This window comes from Molossus molossus, unplaced genomic scaffold (assembly GCF_014108415.1).
Source record: "Molossus molossus isolate mMolMol1 unplaced genomic scaffold, mMolMol1.p scaffold_m16_p_8, whole genome shotgun sequence".
NCBI classification, from domain to species: Eukaryota; Metazoa; Chordata; class Mammalia; order Chiroptera; family Molossidae; genus Molossus; species Molossus molossus.
In genome coordinates, this window is record NW_023425402.1 from 52858368 (window position 1) to 52877043 (window position 18676).

Sequence of the window (18676 nt, forward strand, 5' to 3'; positions counted from 1 at the left end):
TTTCCAAACATCTTATTTTATTGCTTTAAAGGATTTTAACCAGTCTTGCATTTATTAGTAAATTCATTTCAGCGTTCCTGATTCTGTGTATCTATGTATGTGTGTGTTCATCAAATTATATTTGAATAATTATCAAGCATTCAGTTTATATTTACATGAGACATGTTTAAAGATGTTTTATAAATGATACTTTAGTATTTTTATAGTACTTTCACAAAGACACCCCAATGAATTCACCTGACAGAGTCAAATACATTGTACAGCTGGAGAGGCATAGGTATGTGCTATTTAGGCTAAGGCATATCTTTTCTTGCTTAACAGAGTGAATCCCAAGTGTCGATAGAACTTTAATTTTTCTAACTCTCTGATTCTCAATTTTTCTTCCTTTTTCTCTATTTATTGTTTATTTTGTTTATGTTTCTAGATCTTGCCTAACTAGTAAATTATTCCACACTGGTGACAGCAATGATTGAGGATTTGATTTTCTGATCTGACCAGTGGGTCATCTCTGTCAGATGGGTGACTGAAATCTATTCTCTGCTGGTTAAAAGATGACTGATACTCTGGTGTATCAGTCTCTTTGTCTGTTTGCTTATTAGTTCACATTAATTAGGAAAGTGGTCATGCCCACTGAAAAGGCAAACATTTATTTGATATCTGGATCAGCAAGTTTTTATTTTTTTGTTTACTTTTGACCTTTGGCTGATGGTTAGACTGCAGATACAAATTATCTTTCTGATTATGTATGACTGTGTCTGCAATTAAAAAAAGGTCTTGACTTCTACTTCCAGAGGGTATTAACACATAAAAGTATCTCATTTTAAATTTTTAAAAAATCACTGATCTGATTACATATAGAAATAAACAAGTGCTTCATATTCATAAATACTTAGAAAAAAAACACACACAAAAAAGAATTTCTAAAGGGCAGATTGTGATCACCTTCAAAAGATGCTTAAGGTCATTTGCTATAAAATGAATAAAATGTGATAAGGTGACTTAATAATTGTGATTAAAATAATAGTTATATGACTTTATATAAACTATAAATGTTATGTAATACACAAGGGCATATTACATTTTTATAAGATTTAGTTTTTGTTTTTTATGTAAAACATAGTTAATCTAAATATATAAACATTATTACACTGGCTTATTAACCAAATAAATTAAACTTACTCCTATATATTTTTGATATTAGTATATTATAATTTTAAAATAAATTGAATCATAATTCTTTCTAACTTTTCATATCAACAATAATTTTGTTTTGTAATATGTTAGCTTAAACAAAATTTCCAAGATTTTTAGGTAACTTAAATCTTGGACTCATTTTAAACTGGGTTAGTTAATGAATAATCATCGAATACATACATAATTCTTAAGATAACAGAATTATCTTTGAATTGAATTAAATACTGAGTATAACGTTAAATTTATATATTTATATGTTATATAGTGGCTATATCTTTGGATCCTATTAATAAATATGTTCATTTTTTCACTATAAGAAAGTGTAAAAGGGACTTGTATGACTCTAGAAAGTTGCATTCTGTTTATTCATGAGCTTTGCTGAGTTGTTAAAATGCTTTTGTATGACAAAAGTTCTAACCTACCTCCCTTTTTCCAAAAGAAGTATGTTTCTTTTGTTAAGTTATAAGAAATATAGGTAGTTGACAGTAGACCCTGAGTAATAGTGACAGAAAAATGAAATACGTGCTTGTGCTTTAAAGAGTAGATTTGTCCTAAAGTAACGTGTCTTTTTGTCCCAGAATATGAAAGAACAGAGAGAACAAAACTTAAGTGCATATAGCAAATTGTAGAGGGTATAAAAGAGTGAATTTTATTTGCTTTGAATTATAATACCTTTCCAAAAAGAAACCATTAATAAATATATTAGATTTTTTCAGAGTTTGCCCAGTTTTGATGGGCTTATTTGTAAGATAATTATTAAAAAGTGTAAAACTCTCATAGACACAGAAAAAGTATGGTAATTACTAGAAGGAAGGAGGTGGGGGGAGGGGTTAAAGAGAGTAAAGGGGGGATAAATGGTGATGGACAGAGACTTGACTTGGGTTGGTGAACATATAATATAATATAATATAATATAATATAATATAATATAATATATATACAGATGATGTATTATGAAATTATACACCTGAAATCTATGTACTTTTGTTAACCAATGGCACCCCAATAAATTCAATTAAAAATAAAAAAAAGTGCAAAATTACAATTGGACTTTCTCTCTGTTATAATGATAAGTTCCTTACTTATAAAAGAGTTAAGATATTATGGTACATTTTTAGGTTATATATATATATATGTATGTATGTATGTATGTATATATACACACACACACACTTCTACAATCATTCTTCTGAATATACATTAATATAGTTTTACTGAAAAAAGCTAATGACTATTCCTATATATTTGCATTACATTACATTTTTTTCTTTTTCACTTGAAGGCAAGATTATATTAGGAATCCTAAACATATAACTTTAATATCATCTCTACTAATTTTTCTTTAAAGTTTTATTTAAAATATTTCTTATATTTAATATTTTAAAGCATTAAATTTATGATATTATAATACAATGAATATTAAAAATTAACATTCCAATCACTTAGGTATCTAAGTTATAAGTGATTTCTCTGCTGTGTATGTGTGTTTATATATAAACATACTTTGAAATTTTGTAATGTCTAGCTTGGAATGAGTTTGGAAATTAGCAAAAGGCTATTTGCTTTAGACTATCTCCAAGAAAATGTTTTTCTGAAAGTATTATAAAAACATTTTTATAACTATATTTTACTGATAATGAATCTTTAAAGCATATTCCTGAAAACAGCATTATCACCTGTGTTCAAGGAAAAACAGAAGAATTTGTGTACCTGTGTTAAGTCTAAGAGTTTTTAACACTGAAGCATAAAGAAACTGCAATTTCTCAATACTCTATAGGAAAAATATTAGAGGTGATTGTTAGAATATACTAAGAGTTGTCTTTGTAGATTGGGCATGAGATATTTTTTCTTTTGTTTTCCTAAAATTCTGTATTTCTCATGAGTCATATGCAATATTTTCATAAGAGAAAAATTAGCTTGCTTAAATTACAATGGTTAATATTCACAAAAAGACAAAACAATTAAAAATGGGCATTTTTTTCCTAGTTAAGTATTAATTGTGAACATGAGCAGTTTGTCAAAACAAATCTCAAGTGTAATAAAAAAGACTATTAATTGAACAACCATTAAAAGAAGACAATTAATGAAAACACTATCCATAATGTGTGGCTGGAACTAGATTTGTAATGCATTTTAGCTTGCAAACAGTACAAGAGAATAATCCAGAATATTTAAAAACAATCTACAGCCCTGGCCAGTTTGGCTCAGCGGATAGAACATCAGCCTGAGGTCCAGGGAGACCCGGGATTGGTTTCCACTAAGGGCACATACCTCGGTTGCAGTTTATCCCGGCCCTGGTTGCAGTTTGTCTCGGCCCTGGTTGGGTCGTGCGGGTGGCAACCACTCATTGTGTCCCTTTCACATCGTTCTGTCTCTCTCTCTCTCTCTCTCTCTCTCTCTCTCTCTCTCTCTCTTCCTCTCTTTCCCTCCCACTCATCTGAATAAAAAATGGAAAAATGTCCTTGGGTAAGGATAAAAAAAATAAAAGAAAATAAAAAACTATTTAAAGAAAATAATAATCTACAATCAGGATCACATTAAAAAATGCAACTGAGTGTCAGATCTTGGCATTAACCTTAGGTAAAGTGAATGCACTTCTTGGAATATAAGCATTCATATTGGGGAAATGGTTTAATCAGCTACAGAGTTTAATAATTCTATGAAGCTCATTATAGCAATGATAACTGTAGGTATGTACTGGGAATTTACTACATATTTGGTGCTTTATGTAACCAAATCTAGATGACATATACCATACCTCCATTTTAATTATAAAAAAAACAGAAGCCTGGAGAGGTTAAATAAATCCCTAGTGAGTGTCAGATGCAGGATATCATGCCACAACCTAGTTTATGCATTTAATTATTATGTTAAAGTGTGTTACTTTGAGTCAACAACCCTTTATATCCATTATTAATGCTGTTTTCTATTCTTTGGTCTTTATTCAATTGTTTTGTAATAAACTAAAACAAAGCAGAAACTCAGTGTTCTACAGTCAAGGGACCTACAAAGGAAAGTAATTTACAGTGTAGCCTCTAAATAGCAGTAATTACAATGTTTAATAAATGAAACACCTACTTTTAGAGATAATCAAATCTTTTCACTGAACTCCACTACTGCTATTGTGCATGCAATAGGTTAATAACAATCAAAAGCATTATTTATATACTATCAGGAAACATAAAATTACAATTTATTGCCAATCCTGAACTATTCTTTCACTAAAACAGATTGAATATGAAAACTGGGTATAAGAAAAATAAGGTATGTAATTATCTTTAATTTAAATTCAATTAAAACAGCATGCCTGAATCCTACAGAACACACCACTCATGCATATATGTTTACATGTGCAGACCAATTCACTCATCTGGAAAGTTCTTTATTGATGAAATTATCAAAGAATTACTCTGAATATGGGAGACCAGTGAAAGTGCTCGTCAGTATGCATTAGACATTTAAACAACTGTAGGCACTGCCACCGTCACAAATATTACAGCAACAGTAGGAATTAGGGCCCTGGCCGGTTTGGCTCAGCGGTTCGAGCGACTGCCTGGGGTCCAGAGAGACCCGGGTTTGGTTCCCACTGAGGGCACGTACCTTGCTTGCGTTTTGTTGCCGGCCCTGGTTGGGTTGTGTGGGTGACAACCACTCGATGTGTCCCTTTCACATTGATGTTTCTCTCTCTCTTCCTCTCTCTCCCTCCTACTCTATCTGAACCAAAAATAGAAAAATGTCCTCGGGTAAGAATTAAAAAAAAAAATTTTTTAAGAGAGAAATTAGAGTTATTTCAGAATCTGATTCCTTTAAGACTAAGACATTTAGTAGTAATGTTCAATTATTTTTAAAGCAATATTGTTTAGTATTATATTATAATCAGTTTGTAATTATCGGCACCTATTAATGAGCTCTAAAGTTTATTTTGTCCTTTTTCCAATCTGTGTGGGTTAGTGAGGTTATACATATACATATATATGTATGTACTTTGTGATTTACGTTTGCTACTTGTAAATATGCATGATGAAGTGCTAAGATCACTGAGTAGCAGGAGAGCCCATGACCTTATGTATCGTTTGTTTCTAAGGGGAAATGACAGTTCTGTATTGTCTTACACAAAAGTCTAAGCATAAAAGATGGCAGTAGAAGTAAGTAACAGTAAACCTTATTTTTAATTCTGATATAATGAAATAACCAACTTAACTACCATGTGATGTCTTCAATCAACTCTTAAAATCAAAGAAAAAGTCATATTAATGCTCTCTGAACTTTTGGAAAAGAATAGGAAAACAAACGAACAAAAGAAAATTCATCTGACCAAAGATGCTAATTGGTATAAATTATATTTGAAACAAAAGGATGGTTTCTAAAAAATACATGACAGGGCATGAAAGATCATGAACATTAACTGCCAAGGATATTCTAAATTAAGCAGAAGTTTCAGTGTTTACAACTCTAATTATTGGACAATTTAGAGGAATAAAAGCAATTTCCTTATTGATATTTTAGAGCAGAATCCCACCTCCAAAGAAAGCAGTAAACATGAATAATAGATCTTTCTTAGCCACAGTTCAAATAAATAATTTCCTCAAATAATTTACAAAGCTGAGGGTCTGGGTTTTTTGTTTGTATGTTTTAGATATACCAAATGATGGTTTGATTGAGCTGTTTAGATAGAAGACATGCAATTTTCATTGTAGTTTCTATCTAAGAAATACATTATACTTTTTTTTTACATTATACTTTCTAATAACAATTTTTAATAATATTTATCTCATATTTTTGTATCCAAAAATATGCTCTACTTGAATTACCTTCGAATTGTTGCCTAACCGGTGGCTATAAACTTTTGCTGTGACAACTATTATCCATTATCCAGCATTTGACATGCCAACTCAACATCACTATATTAACTGACTTTCGAATTCTCTGACTCCCTGTGGGGACTTCTCTCCTAAAATTGATGAAGTGCAACATAATGTTTAAGCTGCCATTCTGTTGTGACAAACAGTAAGAATGGTCCCTGCACAGAATGGAGTGGGGGAGGCCATTGAGTGAGAGAACCCCAGTGTATCTTGGAACAAAAGCAGTCTCACACACTAGCTTTTTTTCAAGGCAATTAAAAAACTTTGTTTCTCAGATTTTACACTTCAGTCAAACACATAATTTATTCTTCAATTAAAGGGCCCCAAAGCTTCACTGGCACATATCAAAAATGCAACAATTAGAGAGGGATTAAACTTTGTCCTTCAGACTTGTTAAAGAAGCTAAAATAAAAGTTGCTGCTCCTTCCAAGTTTAAATACATTGAGACTCTAATCACTTCTTATAATTCCCCAAATGGTATTATCACTTACTTTTTAACTATTGAATTCACTCTGGCAGAGCTAGGGTAATAAAACCCATCATATTCTAATTTTCAGACAGCTTGATAGAACCAATGTTCTTAGTATAGATAAAGTGTAATGAAGCACTTTCTTTCCCATAGGAAAGTCTTTGACTCATATGCTCTCATGCCAACTAGCCTTCACATCTGCTGTTTCACCATTGATTGCTGTAACTTGGCATGCAAAACTAGTGTCTGATGAAGCGGCTTTACTCAAAGGCACCATTTTATTTCTTGGAATGAGAACATAGTAAAATGGTGTTGGGTTTCTGTAGGCCTTATGCAAATCCCTGTAATAAACATAGGATCAGGCCACACATACAATAAATTGTGTGTTAGATGAGGATGGGGGAGGGAGACAACCTTCTTGGGTAAAAGTAACATCCTTACTATGCCAATAAATTAAATGCATAATAAAAATTGGTTTAAATATTTATTTCAAATATAAGGAATTAATATCAAAACCACATTAGACACTAATAAGACTATAACACTTTTAAAACACCAACCTTATTTTATCAAACAAAATATTTCTATTTAACCCAATGTTAATACTATTCTATTACCCACAACCAATAGCTTAACACCATCACTAAAGAAAAAATAGTTTAGAAAAATTAGAGAAATGATATGGTTATAAAAAATATTTGCTAAGATACATCTTTTAGATTACTACAAAAGGTGTCTGATGGAAAATGAACAGATTTTCATGAACAAATAAAAATTTTAGTGATGATATTAATCATTAATCAATCTAAACTAATGCTCAGATACATTGGTGTTCAACCATATAAAACTTTTACATTTTATTCAATTAAATATGCAGAAAAAATAAAATAATGAGTTAAATTATCCACACACTTGAATGCATAAAACAAACAAAAAATTCAAAATAAAGTCTCTATTTATTCTAAATAGCCATAGGGTTACTACCTAATTAGTAACTTGCAAGCAAATTAGCAAGAATAGATTTTGGCTTTGAAGCCTAATTATGTTCTGTTTTCCATCACCCAAGTTAGAGCAGAAGGTTATATTTGAGAGGCATTTTATTTCAGTTTAGATCTACAGAGGGGTGGATATTGAAGAATCCTCGAGTGATACAGTGAAAGATGCCAATTAGAATTGTGCAATAATTTGTTCCCATCAGGTAATATAGGTGCATTTTAACAACAAGGGAAGGAGTAGCGGTAGTGCCCTAAGGAAAGGAGTGGTGATAGTGCACCAAGTATTACAGGGTAGTACAATAAACTCAGGCAAGAAAACTACATAAACCAAATCTCAAACTGTTACAATATCCACCTATAAAATAAGGTACTTCATCTCTTCTTAATCTGCTTCCCATTAGGTAAACACTAAAGTCACATGTACAATCTTTCAACTCTAATATGCCCCCTTATATGTCTCTTTTCTAATTTTCCTCCCTCCCATCAACCCTTGGTAAAAGGATTTGCAATAAAGGCTTAAAGAGGAAAGATAAATATATTCACTCAATGTTTATTCAGAGACACAATCAAAAGTCAGGATTTATCCCATCATACTTCTCTGAGAAAGGAGAAGGCTCTAAACGTCTTCATCCTGCTACATGGCAATTCTCATGCATACCTGTTGAGGGCTTCCAGGAATGGTGTCAGCAGTGAACATGTAATTAGATGAATTACTCTCAGCAAATATCTGTTGAAAGGCTATAATGACAATTCAGCCTTTCAAAATAATGTGTTCAGCAGATTATTTTATTCCTCTGTCTGATATTCTGTTGGGTCTGTGATTCAGAAGAAAAAAAAATGCCTACCCTAATATGAAAGAAAGGAAAGTTGATGCAATCAACTATTAGTTATGGACTACTGATGTCAATAATGAAGGTATTGTTCAAATTTCAAATGAAATTAACTCTTCCTACACAATAGAATCACCAGAGTAGTTAATAAAAATCTCAGATGCCTGGGATCCTACCTCAAGATATATTGAATTACTTGGTCTGGAGAGGGGTCTGGAGCCTTCCTATTCTCTAAAAGGTCCCCAAGTGATTATAATGTTCTAATGTACATACAGGTTGAGACTGCTGGTTTAAACAAATGGATATCTAAAGATGTTTAAAACTTTGCAGATGATATCCCCAAATAGGACAAAATAACAACTCTATAGTTTGGAAAAAGAAAATTGATATAAAAATCAAGACTATCTCCTTATTTACCAGTGATGATGTCTGTCAGAGGCAAGACCATATTTCCATGGACATACACGCTATACAGACCTGCTGGTGGCAGCACAGCCACATCTCTTGAGACATCCCTATATAAAAGACTGGCTCCATAGGTTAAGGTAGTGCTTTAACTGGGGATCCTGATAAAATAGCCAGTATCACTAACTTTGCTGGGCAATGGTCCAGAATTTATGATGCATACATAGGTAGATACAACCTATTAATAAATTAAAAATTTTAGTTACAAAATTTTGATGATAAAATACCTGTGCTCTTATTATTTCATTTTTGAATATCCCTCATATGTAACCCAAAGCTGGATTTTAAGACTTTTCCCTAAATTATTAGGAGAAATGCAAGATGTCATTGCTAAACATAAAGTAATTTCAAGTTTTAAAAAATGACCTGAAAACAAAGCTATGTGGAGATTTTGTGACACCAAAATAAACAGGGCAACTTATGTATGAGCATTTTTAAGAAAAATCCTTGTATTTACCGAAGTATCATTATGATTTTTTAATTATTCTGTTGTCAAAGAATCCCTTCTGGATTTGGTGAGAAGTGATTAGAATATGTACAATAGTAAGTAAGTATGGTATACAATCAAGAACATACCCAATTTCTATCCATGTGCAGACAAATAATTATTGAACCTCTTCTTTGTGATGAGCATACTTAACTGGGATGTTGCTACATAAATTATAAAGGCATTCAAAGAATAAGTTTTGCAGATCTAATGCACAGCATGGTGATTATTGTCTACGATACTATATTATAAACTTCAAAGTTGCTAAGAGACTAAATCTTAATTGTTTCTTACCACAAAAAGAGAAATTATATTTATGTGATGTGATAGCAGTGTCAGCTAATGCCACAATGGTAATCACATTACAATATATAAATGTATCAAATCACACATTGTACACCTTAAATTTATACGATGCTATATGTCACTTATCTCTCAATAAAAATAAAATAAATTAAATTCAAAAATAATTTCAGATGATCTTTCTCATCTCTGAAAATTATTTTAAGTCCATTTTGTACATATGCAAAATGGAAATTTCAAAATGTTTGCCACCTATACAGCAAGAGAAAAAGAAACACTCATTTCAGAAAACACTTTTCAACGTGAAAAGTGCACTATAGATGCCATTTTCAGAATTTATTGTTCTAATGTGTAAATCTCTTCTTAGTAAATATATTATGGTTGCATTACCACCACTGTTGAACATAAAAGCAACAAACATTATGTTTTGTAGAAATTAAGAAAAATATGGAAAAGGTATAATGAATAGTGTATGCTTCTAAATCCATTTATTAATTACAGGCAGTAAACTGCCAACTTTTTATATTTCACCCATCAACTCACAAATTACTCATGTTATTTTGGCATTTGCAAAACAAAAATCACTCAGGCTTTCAAAAAAAGCATTACGGGCACTCCGCGCAAGCAATTCAGGCTTCAAAACCTATACTGTCACTCCAGCATAATTTAATTTCAGAAGACCACTGAACCTATAAGCTCAGAATAAGTAACAGACTATAAAGAACATGTTACAGCTGTATCTGCCCTAATAGCTTAAAGCAAATGTTTTAGAAATATAATATGATCAAATATTTGAGGTCATATGGGTAAGCCAAAATGACTAATTCACTTAGTTCTTCTGAGCAGTGATAGTTATGGCATGATATCTTTAGCTATTACTTTTATTGTTGATAGTATGAGTCCCTTGGTTATTGCTTTCATAATTAATAAGTCACTTAACCTCTCCATGGCCCAGTTTCTTCATCTGTTAAATGAACATTATGATATTGCTTTCTACCTTCCTTAGGGGTTGCTGTGAAGATTAATGAGCTGGAATTTAGAACATATTTTTAGTTCTCCTACCGATGGAAACTATGCACACAGAAAAAGAAAAAGAAAACAAAACAAACCCTTTGTTGCTAGGCCCCAAAAGACAAAACTTTTCTCCCAGATGAATTAATCCATTTGTTTGCATTCCTAATACTATAATCAACACTTCTCCCAAAATTTACTCCTAACCCAAGGTTAAAATAAAAACGCTATAGAATGCTACCTATTTTGAAGAAATGTTTATAGCTGTCTACAAAATAGCAAACTGTTGAAAGTAATCACAAGTCCTATCTAAAATCCTCAGTCACAGGTATTCCATTAATTAATGCCATATTCATTGTCCCAAAGTATAACTGTAGAGAATTTGGTAAGAGAACTGAGTTGCTGCCATAAAGAAATGTCCATTTGTAATACTGATTTCAGGGTCACAGCAAGATGAAAATGAAATCACTAGAAAGAGGCTGGGAAAATGAGAATCTGTGAATATACAGACAAATAATATTTTAAAAGTGTGCTTTGTAGTAACTTGGATGATGGAAAATGCACTAATAACTTTTTAGACTTGGTCAAAAAATACCCAGACAAAATGACAAAATATTTAATGTATTAGTTTGTTATTTTTTACTACATAGAAAAAGGTAGTAAAAGGAAGAGACAGACTATTAACAATAATAAGAACAACAATAATGAAGGAGGGGGACGGAGAAAATGAAGGGGGATGGGGATAAATTAATTTAAAAGATCCGGGCTCAGGCTGGTGTGTCTCAGAGGATTGAGTATCATCTCATGGACTGAGAGGTCCCAGTTGGATTCCCTGTCAGAGCACATGCCTGGGTTGTGGATTCGATCTCCAGTAGGGCACATGCAGGAAGCAGTAGATTGATGTTTTTCTCTCATGTCAATGTTTCTCTCTCTCTCTAGAAATATATTGAAAGGAAAAAAAAAAAAAAATCCGGGCTGCTTGCAAACATAATTCAGAGATGATATAAAGTTAGAAATTGCATGATTGGGTAATAAAAGTGTTTTTAATATTCAATGTTCTAAGCAATTTAAAGTTCTCAAAATTGTCCCAATATGATGTCAGGCCTTAATTAAAGATCAAATTAATCATGTTGCCTTGAGGTGCTTTGTTGTGACCTCTGAAAAAGTTAGGACAAACCCTTGTAGATTTTCTCCTCTGGGTAAAGACCAGCGAGCAAAAAATAGCAATGATTAAATCTAGAAAGAACCTCTTAAAAATAATTGTGGGTGTGGGTTTTAGTTTATAAATGGACTAAGATATATTTAAAGACCATAAATGTTTAGCAGAAATGGTACTGGCAAGAGATCCTGGTGTAAAAGAAACAAAGTCTGTCCAAAATTTAGAAAGTCTCTGGACCAATAAGTTTCTAGAAGTAAAACAAGCCACTAACAGGTTTTGGTTGTTTTTAAGCAACATTATTGGGACAATCAATAACTAATATATCCCAAAACATATGCAGAGTCTGTGCTAGGGACTAGAGACCCGTGTGAATGATACAGATTTCATTCTTGTCTCTCTGCTGTCCAGTGTAGTGTGGATACAGAGGAGCCAAACAAATGCAGTTTGGTAAGTATTAAATTGCATGGCGTTCTGAGTACCTCACTCAGCTCATCACGTAGGATTGTATCATCTCGTATTATCACAAGAACGGTGAGTACATTATAACAAAATATTCTGAGAAAGTGCATAACTTTTATTACAGTATATTGTTATAATTTTTCTATAGTATTACTACTATAGTTATTGTTGTTAATTTTTTTTCTTTATTGATTTTAGAGAGAGAAAAAGGGAGAGGGAGAGAAAGATAGAAACATCAATGAGAGAGAACATTGATTGGCGGCCTCCTGCATGCCCCACACTGGGGATTTGGCCCATAACCTGGGCATGTTCCCTGACCTGGAATCGAACTGGCGACCTCTTGGTGCATGGGTCGACGCTCAACCACTGAGCCACACCGGCCAGGCATGTTGTTAATCTCTTACTTTGCCAAATTTATTAATTAAACTGTCATAGATATGTATGCATAGAAAAAATCAGTATATTTAGGGTTTAGTACCATCTGCAGTTTGGGGCATCCACTGGAAGTCTTGGAACATATCCCCACGGATAAGGGAGTGCTGTATACTATTTGAAAATTCATAGTCTAGAAAAGAGCTTTTAAAAATCACTCCACAGATTGTTTATTTCACTTATTATATTATTTCCTTTCCATGATAGCAATAATCAGAAGAATGAAGCAATTTTAATTAGATAAATACAATGTGATCTCTTTTAATCTATTTTAAAATTATCAAACTGTTGGTTATAGAAACATAATTTACTTGACTATGTTTAAAATTATTCTAATTAAAAAAAATAGCCATGTACTCTAGTAACATCTATTAAATAAGCTTTCACTAGATGCTTAACATATCATGCAGAGTTTTTACTTAATATTTAGAAAATATTGTAAGAATGGTCCCCTTAGTCATTCCAATTTAGAAATGAGGAGTCAGAGGTTTACAGATGCGAGTGTCCTACCTAGTTACAGCCAATAGGTGGTAGAACCTGGAATTCAGTTCAGGTTTCTCTGATTTCAAAATTTTGTTTTGTTTTATTTCTAACTATTCTAAACTGTAGACTCTATGTTTTCAGATGTATTAAGTGATTTACAATAGATATTTGACACCACTTAAATGTCATTTTAATATGTGGCAGAATTGCCCTGGCTGGTTTGACTCAGTGGTTGGCATGTTGGCCTGCAGATCAGAGAGTCCTGGGTTCGGTTCCCACTAGGGGCATGTACAAAAAAAAAAAAAAAAAAAAAAAAAATGGCAGAATTATCTGAATAACCATACAAAAGGATATGTGTCTCCTTTGATACCATCTTTTTTGGAAGACTATTATTTGGACATGGGAAAAAGGTAGAAATTTTAGTTGACCAAGCCCAGGAGAGAATCTGTAGAACTTGGAAAACCTGAGCCATGGATGCATAGAAACAAGGTGATTCCACATCAGCTTGTAAAACATGTGACTCTGGAAATATAGGGAGGGATCCTCAAAACAGACCAAAAAATTTATAGGCTCTACTTGAGTTTTTTGTTTGTTTGTTTTCTGTTTTGTTTTTTTAGCATGAAATCAATATGTATTCATTCTTTTAATATTTATACTTCAGGGGGGAAAATGTGCTTGTTTACTTTACAACATTTTGTACAGTCTTCAGCCCTGGGGTGAGATGTCAAATCTGTAACACCAAGTTCCCAAATTTCTAGGTTTTGATTCCTCCTTATTTGTTTTTATTTTTTCCCTTTATTTATTTTTATTTTTTTTTTTAAGCTAAGACACTTTCAATGTTATTAGGTAGTGCCAGAGAGTGTTTTCCAAAGTGGTGGTACCAATTTCCACTCGCATCAGCAGTACATCAAAGTTCCAACTATTTCCTACCCTTGCTAGCACTTTGTACAGTAAGACCATTTCACTTGTGCTGATCTGTTTGCAAAATTAGGATAATCTCATTTTGATTTTAATTTTCAATTTCCTCTTTACTTATAAGGTTAAACATCTTTTCATAAGTTTATAGTTTATTTATATTCCCTTACTCCATAAAATTCATAGTGAAGATATTTTGTAAATTTCTATCGATTCATCTATATTTTCAGATTGATTAATACAAATACATTATATAGTATAAATACTTGTCCTTTGAATATCATGTTTTACAAACATCTCTCAAGTGTAAGGTTTGTCTTTTTATTCTCTTTATTATATATTTTTATATTAATGAATTATTTTATTAAATTTATTGGGGTGACATTGGTTAATAAGATTATATTGGTTTCAAATGTATTTTTCAATAAAATCCCTAAGCCCTTAGCTAATGATTTATTATCAAAATAGGATTAAGAACATATTAGTGATGCAATACAATTTTCTATTGTTTAAATGAAATAACACTGAAGAACCATTATCTGCTCAATTTTGGGCTATTTTGCCAGTTGTGGCTTTATATTTATTTCCTGGTAAGAATATATATGATATAGAAGTAAAGAAGTAAGAACTCTTGAAGACAATATACATGTAAGCTCAATAAATATAGTCAAGGATGCTCTTTGCAAAGGAATTACTTAATATTGTCGACTAACTATATAGTATCTGACAGTGTGTGCAGTATTTAGGATTTACCCCCTTTAAGAACAAGTATCTGAGCCAGCTCTTCTTTCTTGTAGTAACAAAATTACATCGTTCTTTAAAATAATTTTCTAGAACTAAATATTCCAGAACAATTAGCTAACAGCAGGGTCTTGTTAAATTAGTGAAAACACAATGGAAATTCCTTTAGAAATGAATGCCTGAAAGGTGTTTCCTAGAGTTCTGTACACATTATTGTTAATCAAGAAATAAAAGAATGCTATCAAATGTAAAAAGACTACACACAATAGACCCTGGTTCACTGTAGAGTTTTAAATGAGTATGCAATTGCTTTAATTCCAGATTTCTAGAGAATTTTAAGAATGTTATACCCATTGGCCAGTATAAGTATATAGTTTAACAAGCCAAAATATGAGGTTGAAATTAGCATCATTTAGGTCTACACTAAAATAACTAAAAAAAATTAAAATAAATAAATAAGCATTTAATGTATGCTTTTAAATTCTAATTTCAACAATAAGAAATTCAGCATGTGATAAAGTTATCAACATAAATTAATTGTCAATTTAGTGATTATTCACTATGTGGTTTTTATTATGACTAGCATATATTCCAAAAAGTTTTGATTCTACAAAAAGAATGTCTGTGCTGTTGGAAACATAACATTGTTTCATGTCAATTTTCTCTGGGTGCTAGGGGCACCCTAGTGTGTCAGAAAGAAAAACAAGAGCTGAAAGAGTAAGAATAAAAGTCAATAGCAAGGAAAAGTGAAGGTAGGCAAAAATGGCACCGCAGAGAGCAACTGATCTTTAAAACAAAAGAAAAAAACAGAATACTGGAAAGACTGAAAGACAACAAAGAGAGAAAATAAGCTTTAAAAATGAGAAGAAAGAAGAATTTGTTTTCAAATTGATTTTCTAGAAATAAACTATGTTTGTAGTACATAAAAACTTTAACAATATATTTGAGTGTTCTGAAAAACAAAAATTAAATTAAAACTGAAGCACTCGTGAAGCAGAATTAATCGTTTCTGGTGTTAAATCACTTGTGTTATTTTACAAACAACTTCAAAAGTCTCTTGAATACCTTAGTAATTTAAATGCCTTACATAGTCACTTTCTGCAAAGTTGTTTACTCACAATACTTAGTTGGCATTTTTAACAGTTGATTTCTTTTTGAAAAAAATTATAAGTAAAGCCCTGGCTGGTTTCGCTCAGCAGTTAGAGCGTTGGCCTGCAGTCCAGAGAGACCTGGGTTCGGTTCCCGCTAAGGGCATGTACCTCTGTTGCAGTTTTTCCCGGCCCTGGTTGGGTCGTGCGGGTGGCAACCATTCAATGTGTCCCTTTCATGTCGATGTTTCTCTCTCTATCTCTCTCTCTCTCTCACTCTCTCTCTCTCCCTCACACTCTATCTGAACAAACAATGGAAAAATGTCTTCGGATGAGAATAAAAAAGAAAAATTGTAAGTAAAGACATTTCTATTAATTCTAAATATTAAATTAGGAAAAATTGATTTATTGTTATTAATAAGGTCCTAATACTTTACTCACATTTAGTTATTTAACAAATTTGATTAAATAATAATGATTTTTCCAATTAAAAAGAAAATATGCATCCAGCTTTAATCTAGTCATATGAGATATCTAATTTAAAAATAATTAAATTGTAAGAATTATATATATATTTGACTAAACAATAAAATTTATATTATTCTTTCATAGTGTCCTCTAGAACTTTAAACAAAAAGCTGATTTAGTTTTGTAAAAATTTTTACAAAGAAAATAACATAATTATTTGGCAAAACTACTGCTTTAAGTCACATAAAACCCAGATCTATGATTGTTGAAACAGTCTTCCATATGTCCAACTACACTATAATCGCCTTGAAAGTAAGAACTAGATATTATTTGCTATAGAATAACCAGCATGTAGTGCAATTTCTAGCACTCAACAGGCACTTGATGAATGTTTGAGGAAATAATTTGTTTTATAGCTTGAGTCAATTATTTTAAAAAATCTACTTCTACCGCTTAATCATTTAAACTGCCAATTGCATTTGTGTGAAAAGTGACGGAAAACACCAATGCTTACAAAGTTGCTCAACCTACAAAGAGTTTAAAAATACTAGTAAAATATAAAAGTAGCTATGAAGCAATACTGATTGCCTAAAGTTACATTTGATTTATTCTGGCCCAGTGAGATCAGCTGGTGCAAGCAGAAACAATCATAAAGAGGAGGGCAAGACAATGTATATGCCAGACACCATACCTTCCATTTAAATGTTCTACAGGATTGTCCCTCTGGAAACCATTGTGAGTTCAATAGGGTAGCCCATTTTCAGACCCTGTGCCATCCAGAATATTAAATGGATGAATGTACAGATAACAAGAATTACTTCTGCTTTTTTTCTTTCAGCCCTTGTTTTCCTTTTTTTCTGTAGGCTTCTGAAGAAGTAAATCTTGTCTCATCTTAACAAGAAATGTATGTGTGGAAATATTCTTACATGTAATCATTGTATTCTTCTGGAATAACCAAGTCTTGTATTAATTTTCAATAAGTATATTACATTATTTGTTTTACATTTGGAGATAAAACTTTGTTGGAGGGAAAATGATAGCTTTGGGCAGATTTTCCTCCACACTAAAATAGAATACTTGTAAAGCAAAAACTCCTTGACATTTGCAGTATTAAAATGTTTTGCTTTGATGGATATACATTTTGTCATACACCTGTCCACTCCTTAGGGATATGCTATTGATTGCTCTACATGAATAACAGTGCTGCTATGCTCTTACATTCATCAATAGAGAAAGACTTGTTTGTTCGCACTCTATCATTTTAACATGTTAATTTTAGATAACCAATAGGACTTACCTTGAAAAAGGTCATGGTTGCGCCATCCTCCACTGCGCCATACTCTATCTTGGTTTGTTTAGCTAAATCATCAGCAGAGTCAATAGGGGATTCCATCCGCTCCACTGTCAGAAAGGCGGCTAAGTTAGCAGTATACGAAGAAATGATGATAAGTGTGAAAAACCACCAAATGCCTCCCACTATCCTGGTGGAGAGCGCTTTGGGCATGAGCTCAGAACCTAACAGAGATTTGGGGGAAAAGGTGAAACGAATACAGAGAATTTGATCAGCAGTCAGGTACTTTTGGTCACAGTGGCAGAATGGAATCACTGTGTAATAAAAGCTTTAGTCATTGATTTACATATTGCTTTAGTAAGCAAGCAACAACCATCGGGAGTGCAGAGGCTAATTGGAGTTAGTAGGCAGTCTCTTAGGACACTTGTGTTTAAGTATAGTGACAGGAGACTCGGGTTCTTCCTGAGAGTGTAAAGTAACAATTAAAAATGGGTGAATAACCTTTTTAAAAATAGCATTAGAAGAAAAAAAAATCTCTCTAGTTTCTAAGTCATATGCATAATGTTTCATATTCTTGTTAATTATGTGGGTTTTAGAAGAAATGATTTAATGTATGTTGAGATCCATTTCCTAGCAAGCTTTATGCAAAGTTTCATTTTTCATGTGCACGAAGCTCCAAAACATTGCCTATCTTGACATTTGAAAAGTAATATTGTATATAAATAAATTTCAATACCCACATTTCTTGAGATGTGGGGTTTTAGTCAGTTTTTATTTTAAAATAAGTAGTGTTTTATTTCTTATGTATAAACAAATGTCTCCCATCACTATAGTTAGCCTCAATGAAGGAATTAGAATAAGTAAATTATCACAAATTTACTTTTACATATATATCAATATTTCATAAATATACTACAATACATGGCTGGAGTTGCCTGCTCATGGTATTAATGAGAAAAATGGGATCTGAATTATATTTCACTTTTGATTATTATTAATTTTAATTAATTTAGATTACAAAATA

General features: G+C 32.0%; 1 protein-coding gene across 5 annotated transcripts in view; it reads right to left on the bottom strand.

Annotated features, from left to right (window-relative positions):
* The window catches only part of GRIK2 (glutamate ionotropic receptor kainate type subunit 2), a 590297-nt gene that overhangs the window by 72192 nt on the left and 499429 nt on the right, over positions 1 to 18676 (bottom strand). For 3 of the 5 annotated variants that reach the window (XM_036248241.1, XM_036248242.1, XM_036248243.1), the window contains exon 13: positions 17659 to 17876. The exons of the other annotated variants lie outside the window; for them this stretch is intronic. In XM_036248241.1, coding sequence (XP_036104134.1) covers positions 17659 to 17876 — 218 coding nt within the window. The remainder of the gene's footprint in view (positions 1 to 17658; positions 17877 to 18676) is intronic. 5 annotated transcript variants of the gene reach the window in all.